Genomic DNA, 11,096 nt, shown 5'->3' with positions numbered 1-11,096 from the left:
AAAAACATAATGAAATGTTTCATGCAGAGTTGTTTTTATCAATTTTCGTGTGTTATATAAATAACACCTCTTCCACCATTAATTTCCAATCTAACACTTTATTTTCAGGACCTCAAATTATGGTTTCAGATTCAGAAACTCACATTGAACCAACTTTTATACTTGTAATTAGACTACGAAAAAAGAAATTAAACAATCATTTAACTATTGGAAAATATTTTAAATTGTCATGTGATCAGAGATAAGATTGAAAGAGACTGAAAGAAAATCATTCAAAATCAAAATAATTGATAAACTACAAAGATTTTAAATGAAAAGAAATTATTGATAATATCCTAAAGTAATTTTATAAACTATTTAGGACAATAGTAAGATAGTCAGGAATAACAAAATTTTGAGAATTAAGGCTCATGGGGTTCTAAGTAATATTTTGAATACCTTTAGATAAATTTTACCACCACTATTAATTTATATGTGCAAGGACATAAATATGCATATATCAATGCATAGAAATTTTGTTCATACCAAGAAAATAAAATGTCTGTTATTTAGTAATGGATATTCAGTTAACATACTGTTTGAATAATTAATGTTGAATAGTTAATTCATTTTGAAGGCATATTTGGATATTATTTCCAGTATTCTTTGTCTTTTTCAACAATAGTCAATTTTAAGTATCTTTATTAACATGCATTATTATATGATGAATAGGTTCCATTATGTCATTTCCATGCACTAATGCATACATTGAGCCATTTCCCCTTTTTGCTTTTAGTTTTTTTTTTCTCCCTCCTAGTGCCTGCATGTCTCTTCTTTACTTTCAGGTCATACTTTTCAATTAGCTTGTGCATATCAGAGAAAACATATAGTCTTTGCCTGTGAGCAGGATGCCTACAAGTTGCATTACTTTTTCTTTTTTTTTCTGCATATGGTAAGATTTCATTTTGCTTTATAACAGAACAATGATTACTTGGGAATATGGGATATAATTTGGTATGTCCACTCATTTATTGAATTATTCCATACCTTGAAAGATTCTGTACTTTGTGTATAGTGTTCATTAAACATGGCATTCTGGCCTGAATTTCAAATCTTGGATTACTTCTGTTCTCTCATGACAAGGAGCAGTCATTCTATCTGTATCATATACTAATCCTACTTTATGTTTTCTGGGGAACTTCTATGCTGTCTGTACTCATTCACTTTCTCAATTTTAATGAATGAAGAATCATTTTTTTATCCTGTCTTTGAGAGCTTATTTTATCTCATATTTTAATTTCAAAACTTAGTTTTTTATTTTCACACATAATACATCCCAACCATACCCTCCCCTTCCCCCACTCCTCTCTGTCTCCCTTTTAACTAACTTCTCCTCTGTATCCACTGTTCCTCCATTTCTCTTCAGAAAAGAGCAGACCTCTTAGTGATATCCACTTAACACAGCATGAGAACACAGACTTGGCCCAAACATACCAATGCTAAATGAGGCAAACTAATAGGATAAAAGGGGTACCAAGATAGACAAAGACTGAGAGATATCCCAAATTCCCACTGTCATGAATAAAAAAAAAAAAAAAAAAAAAAAAAAAAAAAAAAAAAAAAAAAAAAAGAAGCAAAAAAACAAAACACCTAAATACAAAGAAAAACAACAACAAAAATTAAAACAAAACCTAAGCTAGACAACCACAACATATATATAGAGGACCTAGCATAGACTGATGCAGGCTTGTGTCTGATTATCTTTTGTTTGTTTGTTTTACATATCAATCCCAGTTTCTTCCCCCTCCCATCCATCCACTCCAGGGAGGGTGAGGCCTTCTAGGAGGGATCATCAAAATTTCTCAAGTCACTTGGAGTAGGGCCTAGGCCCTCCTCCCTGCCTCCAGTCCCTAGGGTAATGGAATATCTCTCCATGGGGAATGAGCTCCCAAAATCCTTTTGTGCACCAGGGTTATATCCTGGTTCCATTGCAGAGGTCCCATATACAGCCCAGGCCTCCTAACTGACACCCAAATTCAGGGATTCTGATTCAGTGTTATGCTGGTTTCTCAACTACATCTTGGGTCCATGAGCTCCCACTTGTCCAGGTCAGCTGTCTCTGTGAGTTTCTGTAGCCTGGTCTTGACCCCTTTGCTCATCATTTCCACCTTTCTGCAACTGGATTCCAGGAGTTAGGCTCAGTGTTGAGTTGTGGGTGTCTGCCTCTGCAACTGGTAGCTACTGGATGAAGGCTCTAGGAAGGCAGATCAGGTATCCTAACAAAATACTCAGTATTACACACTAGAATTTTTGAACTACATTTTTTTTGTCGTATTATCACAAATAGTGATTCCAACTATCCTAAGAATTTGATTAGATTTTGTTTAATATAATGATATATCCAATCATACTCAAGATAGAGACTCATATTTACATTTGTTTTAACTTCCTTGATGGTTAAAGATACTGAATATTTTCCCATTGATTAGAACATTTTGCTTTTATTTTAATCTGAGAAAATATTTATGTCATTTTATCATATTTTAATGAATTAAAATTTGATATTATTTATGTTGGCTCCTTTTTATTTATTTGCTTTAAGTTGATATTTTTAATTTATTCTCTCATATATTATATCCTCTTTTTCTTCTTCCCCTAGCTTCTCCTCTTCCTCCCCAATCTGCTCCTCCTTTTCCTTTCAGAAAGAAATAGGACTCCAAAGGATGTCAAACAAATGTGGCATATCAAGTTGAATTAAAACTAGGCACCTCCACTAATATTAAAGCTAGAAAAGGCAAACCATAGGAGGAAGAGGGTCAAAAAATGAAAAAGCAGACAAAAGCATCAGGAACAGCCCGGCTCCCACTGTGGGGATTTAATCTACACAACAATTACATAAATGCAGAGGGTTTTGTTCAGATCCAGGCAGGCTCTCTGATTGTTTCTTCAGTCTCTGTGAGCATCTATGAGTCCAAGTTAGTTTATTCTGTGGGTTTTCTTGTGGTATCATTGATCCCTCTGGCTCCTGTAATCCTTCCCTTTCTACAGGAATCACCAAATACAACCTAATGTAATGTTTGGCTGTGGGTCAGTGTAGCTACTTCCATCAGTTGCTGGATGAAGCCTCTCTGATGACAATTTTGCTAGATTCCCACCTATGATTATAGAAGTATATCATTAGAAATAATTTAATTTACTTTTTTTTCTCCTAGGAGTATTTGAAAGTACCCATTTCACTGGGTAGGTTTCTATCTTGCTCCCAATTCCATGGTCTGTTCCATTATCCTTCCCCTCCATCATCCTTTCCCACTCCAGACCTTATCCTTCCTGTTTCCTTCTACACCTGCCCCCAATTCATCCATATCTACTCTATTTCCATTTTCCAGGAACTTTGAGATGATACATTCTATTGACATCTGATATCAGAGCTGAGGTTCTTTATGATTGAGTGAAGAAATAGAAAAAGCAAGACATACCGTATCATCAGGATGAATGTGTATGATATAAATGCAATCATGTTCTCTACATTTACATATACTTTTTACAGGCAGTATTCTCTCAATGGTTCATATGAAAAAATGAATTGTGCTTATGATTTTGTCTTTGTAGGAGGGAAAGTTCAGTAATCCCCTGTAAATCTTTTCCTTGTCTTTTTCCTTTTTGATATCATACCCTTTTCATAAGTTTTTCCCCAAAGATTGAGACATGAGTGACATAAGGCTGTAAGTATACAATCATGCCTTCTGGACTTATGGATTGTAATTTTATAGCATGTTTCTTAATAAAATTAGAGCTAATAGTTCCAATCCTATCAAAGTTGAATTACCTCCAGGACATTCTTCTATAGTTCTAAAAAAGACATCAGTTCCAGAATCAATTAATACATATCACTCTGCCCATCTTTGTTTTGAGAATGGAGGTATAACAAATGACAGTGGTTAGATTCAGACAAGCCATAGTATTTTAGATGGTCAGGGGAAACATGTAAGAGTATAGGATCAGTAGTTACAAGCTGTTGCATATAGAGAGACTGTAAATATCTTCTAGCTAATGGCATTTGCAACCATGGTTAAACTATTAACTAAGAAAACTGATGAGAGTGTTTTTTTTTTTTTAATTAAGTAAGGCATGGCAAAATTGTTTTAGCCAGCCCACCAGGAAAGAGCAACAATGACATCATGAAAGCAACAATTATTTGTAAAGGTAGTCCCACAAAAGAAAAAGTATATGACTATTAGAAAGCAGATGGTAGCAAGCAATGTAATAAAGCCACTAAAATACCAGCACATGGTAGTTTATGTGCATTAAATATGTTTTCAGTTGTCCTGTCTACCCCTAAACTGTGTGATTCCTTTAAATTTTATTTTAGTGTTATGCTCAAGAACTCAAAAAGTTATAAAATTTATGTGTGTGTGTGTGTGTGTGTTTTCTGTGATTGTGCATGTGGAGGTCAGAGATCAATAACTTCCTTAAATACTTCCTTAATAACTTAAGCAAATTATTCAATTTTCCTCTAATTGCCTGGTAATATCAAATCCTCTGCCATAATTTAATGGAAGCATAATAATGATTTAAATTGATAAAAATAAGATTAAAATGTCTAAAATATATCATAAAATTAGAATGGACTATTAATATTACTTCAATAGTATAATAGGATTATTATATATAATTAGTGTACTAAGATGTAATCCAAAACAAGACTCACACCTATAGTTTTGAAGATGAAGGAAATAGGGTTACGTATCTTGTTATTAGCAACAGATAAATGGGACTGCTATAATAGACATTCGGCTGATAGAAGTAATCCTGGGATGGAAATGTGAGGGTTCTGATTTCAGAGACATCTACCTCAAAATTTGAATTAGTAAGCCAAGACTAGCTAAACACTCTTTAGAGATTATTTATCGAAAAATATTTTTATTAATTTATTAAATGATAAAATGTTTATTCATACTATATCTATTCACATGTATTGTCTTAGTTTCAAAGTTGAAGTGGGAATTTCAACCTGGATATGGTGCTAAAGCTGATTATAAAGAAAAATAGGGGTAGCATTTCAGATCTTTAAAACTGAGAAATTGAGTCAGACTTAAAACCTATATCTAGATGTCATTTGTGTATTGCACATGTAAGTGCACAGCCTGGGTGGAATTAATACCCAGAGGATCTTACTAAGTGTTTTTCTAGAGCCACAAATAATATGAAGAAAATGCATGCCCCTAAATCACAGTCTAAAAAAAAAAAAAAAAAAACATGAAAGTATTAGTCACATGGAGAAATTTGGATACATTGATCTGCTGATCCTAGAAAAGTATAACTAACACATAGTTATTAATGGCAAGACAAAACAATTAATATGTACTTCTGAAATATATCCTAGAAGTCATGTCAATGTTGGGATGTTTGAGATACATTTTCCAGATTTTTCTGTTTTGAAAAACTATCTTATGACACAAAGTCCTGAATGACAATTATATTGACTATGACAGCTAAGAATGGAAGTGGAAGCATATTTGATACCATGTGGAGAAACTTCAAAACAAAACAAAACCTTAACTTAGAAGAGTAAGATAGTGGTTATCAGGGATTGGAATTATGTATGGCTGAAGATATAAGCATTAGTGGATTTTTTCTATGCCATTCAAGCATACTTTGCATGAATATATGTTATGGTGATTAATATTATGATAATGATAAATATGTACTAAAATAAGCATATTTGACCTGTTATACTTTTAAAAATGTTATTAATTATATTTTTAATGTCAACTTTATTCAAATTCTCTCAATTGCATAAAACTAATTTCCTTCTTATTTTGTTCAAACTATTTCCATTGAGTTTGCATCTATACATCCTGGCTATATTGTATGTGAATTAGATTAAGCTATAGGTAAATGTTGCATGTATCTTTTTAGTTGGAAAAAGTGTGCCAGCAATGTTATATTGTGTGTATATATAAGGGTGCATCATAAGATAAGTATAAACCCACTTAGTAAAAACATTTCATTTTCAAATTTTGGATTTTACAATAATTTCTGATATATAGTACTGAATTAACTAAAACCCCAACATAAAAATTATACATATTCACTCTAACAAATTAATGTGTACACATTTGGTTATAGTGTTACTAGAAGCCATAAAGTCTATCAAAACAGAGTTTAATCATATATCATGAAATCTTAGGAAGTTATTTGTTATATTTCCTTATAATCTTCATACCACAAATATAATGTTTGTCTTCAATGATTAAAGTCATTCTTTTTTTAAAAAAATACATTTTATTTAAATTATAAACAATCTTCTTTTACATATCAATTCTAGTTCCCTTTCCCTCCCATCCTCCCACGCACCCCACTGAGCTCCCATCAAATCTCCCATCCACTACCCAGGAAGGATGAGGCCTTCCATAAGGGTACATAAAATCCTACATGTCATTTGGGGTAGGCCCTAGGCCCTCCCCTGTGTATCTAGGCTAAAAGCGTATCTATCCATGGGGAATGGGCTCCTGAAGCCCATTCATGCACTATGAACAAATCTGGGTTCCACTGCTGGAGGCTCCATAGATTAGTTGTATTTTAAAGAAGCATAAGGAAATGCATGTTTCCTTATGGCTTTTTCAGATATACATTGTTCTTGTGGGTTCTGATTCCTTCTTTCCTTCTCTGTCATCTTCTTTTCCGCTTTCATGCCACTATTCTGTTACACATTCGTAAAATTTAAAGCAATATGTTTTGATCAAGTTGTCTCCTCAACCAACTGTACCCAGATTTATCCATCTCTGTACCCACCCAACTTCATAATTCCTTTCTAAAATTGAAAATCACAAATAGCAAAAGATCAATAACAAAAAATAAAAACAAACACACATAAAAACACCACCGACATAAAAGATGAAATCTGTTTTGTGACCAGCTACTCTAGTACATGGTATATGCTTTGAAATGTGATTTGTATGTCCAATGGTATTTACCCGGAACATAGGATGAAATGACTTGTAAGAATTTATTTTTAAACCCACAGATTAGTTCATCACTCAACATTAGTCTGTAAAGCTTCTTTTAACAGTAGATTAGAATTAACAAAGAGTTCGAAAATGGGACAATGTATAGAGAGTAGAGTCATTGGAGCATTCACTCCTAAACCACTACTTTCTTCAAACTCCTCCCTTCAAGATGCAGGGTGCTATTCTGTTTTTAATAGTCAACACAGAGAATATCTTGGTCATTTTATATATTTTACAAGTAAAAGGAGTCAGAGAACTTGATTTTTTAATTTTTATATAGAATTATTGAATAACAAAATATCATTTGTACTTTCAATACCCATAAGATATGATAATCAACTCTCATTTGTGGTGGTCTTATCAATCATTCATATGCATATATATATATATATATATGTATATTTACACATCAGTGTGAATTAATACATTTAATTGATCTTAGTATATCATGGGACATTCAAAAGCAACTGGTGTACTTAGTAGTAATATTTTCAGTACATACTAACTTAAGACTGTTTGTGCTATAAAACAAGATTTTACATGAAATACAACATTAAAATGAAATTAAAACCATTTTAACAAAAGCTACTAATTCAAAAATTGTTATCAGGACTTCAGTTTGAATAATATAGAAGCAATTACCATTTTTGTATATATTAATTTAAGGCATAATATAACTAGAAAGACTTGACTATGTGATTTCCCTTTTTCAATCCAACTTCCACAGTTTTCAGAAAAGAAAAATTTTAAAAAATATTTTATATAGAAACTTTATGTGCAATGAATCAGAATATATTATATTTGTGTAAGAAATATGTTGTTACTAAGGTGCAAAGTTATATAACTGAACTAAACACAACATAATTTTATATAATAACTTGTATTGCAAAATATACATGTATAAAAAAGTAGAGTATATGTGTGAATTATGTTGCATGAGAATGCAATTTTAAGCTCATGAGTCTGCTGACTGTTCCCTTCACATCCTTGTTCCTAAGACTGTAAATGAGGGGGTTAAGCATGGGGATCATAACAGTGAAAAGAACAGTAGCCACTTTGACCACAAGCCATGAGTTTTTGGAGTTGGGTACACAGTAGAGAAGGAGAATGATCCCATGGAAGATGCTGATGGCAGTTAGGTGAGAGGAGCAAGTAGAGAAAGCTTTTTGGAGCCCACCCTTAGAAGGTATCTTAATGATTGTGACAACTATGAAGACATAAGAGGCAAGGATGATGAGGAGACTACAAGTTTCATTGAATATAGAAATGATTAAACAGACTACTTGGCTGAAGGTGGGATCAGAACAGGACAATGAGAGGATGGCAGAGTATTCACAGCCAAAGTGATTGATGATGTTAGGTCCACAGTAAGAAAGTTGCAAAAGAGAATACGTGATGGTCAAGGAACACAATATACCCCACATGTATGTTCCAGCTACAAGGAGAGCACAGAGCTTAGGAGACATTGCAACTGTGTAAAGCAAGGGGTTGCAAACAGCTACAAATCTGTCATAGGCCATCACTGCCAACATGAACATTTCTGTAATAACAAATGCACAAATAAAAAAAAATTGTGTCATGCATCCTTTAAAAGAGATAGTCCTGTCTTCCACAATCAAGATTTCTAACAGTTTAGGTGTAAATACACTTGAGTAACAAATATCCAAAAATGAAAGATGACTGAGAAAAAAGTACATGGGTGTGTGAAGCTTGGGATTGATTCTTCTGACCACAATTATGCCCAAGTTTCCTATCAAGGTAATTGTGTAGATGATAAAAAACAGAAGAAAAAGAGGTGCATGTAGATGTGGATATTCTGAAAAACCCAGAAGGATGAATGTGGTCACAGAACTCTGGTTCCCCATATCAAGCACCATAATCCTTTACTGAGGAAAACAGAATGAAAGAGAACATAATTTAAAACAGCAAACTGGGAGATAGTGATTTGGTAGAATTTAAGTTGAGGCAATTGAAAATGGGAGGTGATCCATTCTAATTCATGAGAATTCTACTTCAGTAGGAATCTTCCATGTATTGATTTCTGATTTACATTATTTTCATTGAATTTATCTTCAGTCATGTAGAATTTTCTTTTTATAATGTAGAATTTAAAAGTAGTACCTGATAAAATTATCATAATATAAATTATATGTGTGTACATATGCTTACAATGCTATTAAAGTAAAATTTTATGACAACAGAGACCACATCAAGGACAAAAAGCATTAAGTGGTATTTTTAGTCATATAATAGTGTCAGAAGTATCATTCAGATATAATACCTTTATCACATATACTAAAATTTAATAGTTACTAGATTTGGTCTATCAAGGCATGCATCATATCTTCACAGAGTTATATTATTTTTATCTATTTTATAAACATTATATTGTTACATTCTTTAAAAATCTTATTCATTTTTTTTATAATTTTATGCAGCCTTTGAAGAACACTGATGGTATTATTATTGAATGTAGGCGATACCTTCGACAGGTTAGAGAACTCCAAGTTCTCAGCAGCACCAAATACACTTTCTTGAATATGGAATTAAAGAAATTTGAAAAGTTTCAGGATGGCTTCCTTAAACTTGTATGGCCATGTTCAGTACTTAGCTCATCAAACAAAAAGAACAAGCAACTATTTACTAGGAACTAAACATGAGAACAGATTGAGGGATGAAAAGATATTATCTCATATTAAAGAAACTAAAATACCTTTTTCATATAAACAAAGAAAATTAAAAAAATATATGACTTGTTAAGGGGCCTTTTTATTTTAGCTATTCATGAGGAGTTGAACTATTAAATAGTTCATGTGGTAATAGTTGAGGGCTAATTCAGGGAATGAAGGTAGAAATTATATAAATATGATTGAGTATCATCAATGGAAGGGGAAAATGTAACTTTTCCATTTATGTACATCATTTTATAGTTTAAGTGAAGTATATAACTTACCTCAGGCAAATAGTGTGATTAATGTCACCCTCTCTTACAGTAGAAATCCCAACCACTTGAGAACTTTGTTGATTCATTCTCCTATATTGATGATTTAGACTTGTCATATCTTTCTTTGTAAGTCAATGAAATCAATTTTAAGTCTTTACTGTGGCATGAAAAAATAATTTCTAAGTATGGTCATATTATACTGTCATGAACATTATGGGATATTCTTAACCTAAACCAATATCAAATTAAAATTTGGTGATGCCTGAAATAAAGGGAGTTAATTATAAGTATAAAATAAAAATTTTCAATAATCATTAATAATATTTCTCATATATTTTTACATTTATTTTTACTTAATCACCTATTTACCCTTTTTCTCTTGTGTTTTTCTTCTAATCTTCAATTCTTCATTTGTATATGTTTTTATATCAAAGCTCTCCTCACTTCCAGTGGTCTTACTTCAGTTCTTGTCACTAAAATAAACTGCATGTTATTTGTCATCACAATTAATTTAATAAGTAGCATTAATGTAGAACATCACAAGTATAATGGATCACTAGAGGTTTTTATTAGAAAAATTATGGCAACATTTATGTTAAAGTATTCCCAAAGAAATAATTAGTTTGGAAATATCTTCCCTGTCAATACTGCATCAAGAAGAAATAAAAAAATCTGAACAAGTCAAAATCAAGTAATGAGTTTGGATTAGTCACAATTGATTTTTCATCAAGGAATGCTCAAGAGGAAATAACTCTACTGTATTTAGTTCTTTAACTTAAGAAATAAATTATATCTCTTCATGTTATTAAAAATCATCAAGGCTAGGGAAATATTCCTAATTCACATCATTATATCAACACATTGCCATATTAAAAAAATTCAGAAATTCAGATACTAATTCTTTAGGAAGAATTCTATAAGCTAGCACATTTTATAAATGTAGCTAAAATATTCTTATTGAAATGTATGTAATTAAATCCAAAGCTACACTGATATACTACAGTGCTACAAGTGATATGCTACAGATGAAAGCAAGACTTGGTGTTAAATTAATGAATGAAGAGCAACAAAAAAGAACACAGGATTAAAATAATCTTACATTGGTGATTCATACAGTAAAGATAGCTAACAGAATTTACCATCATTTCACATTTGAAAGTATG

The 11,096-nt window shown here is 32.0% G+C and overlaps 1 protein-coding gene across 1 annotated transcript; it reads right to left on the bottom strand.

Annotated features, from left to right (window-relative positions):
- Positions 1-7,915: 7,915 nt before the first annotated feature.
- LOC127222007 (olfactory receptor 1165) lies at positions 7,916-8,866 on the bottom strand. Its single transcript, XM_051183929.1, has one exon. It carries the CDS (start codon positions 8,864-8,866, stop codon positions 7,916-7,918), a length of 951 nt encoding a protein of 316 aa, XP_051039886.1.
- Between the last annotated feature and the right edge of the window lie 2,230 nt (positions 8,867-11,096).

The sequence above is a fragment of the Phodopus roborovskii genome, unplaced genomic scaffold, assembly GCF_943737965.1.
Source record: "Phodopus roborovskii unplaced genomic scaffold, PHOROB, whole genome shotgun sequence".
Lineage (NCBI taxonomy): Eukaryota > Metazoa > Chordata > Mammalia > Rodentia > Cricetidae > Phodopus > Phodopus roborovskii.
This window is presented reverse-complemented; position numbering and strand designations above follow the sequence as displayed.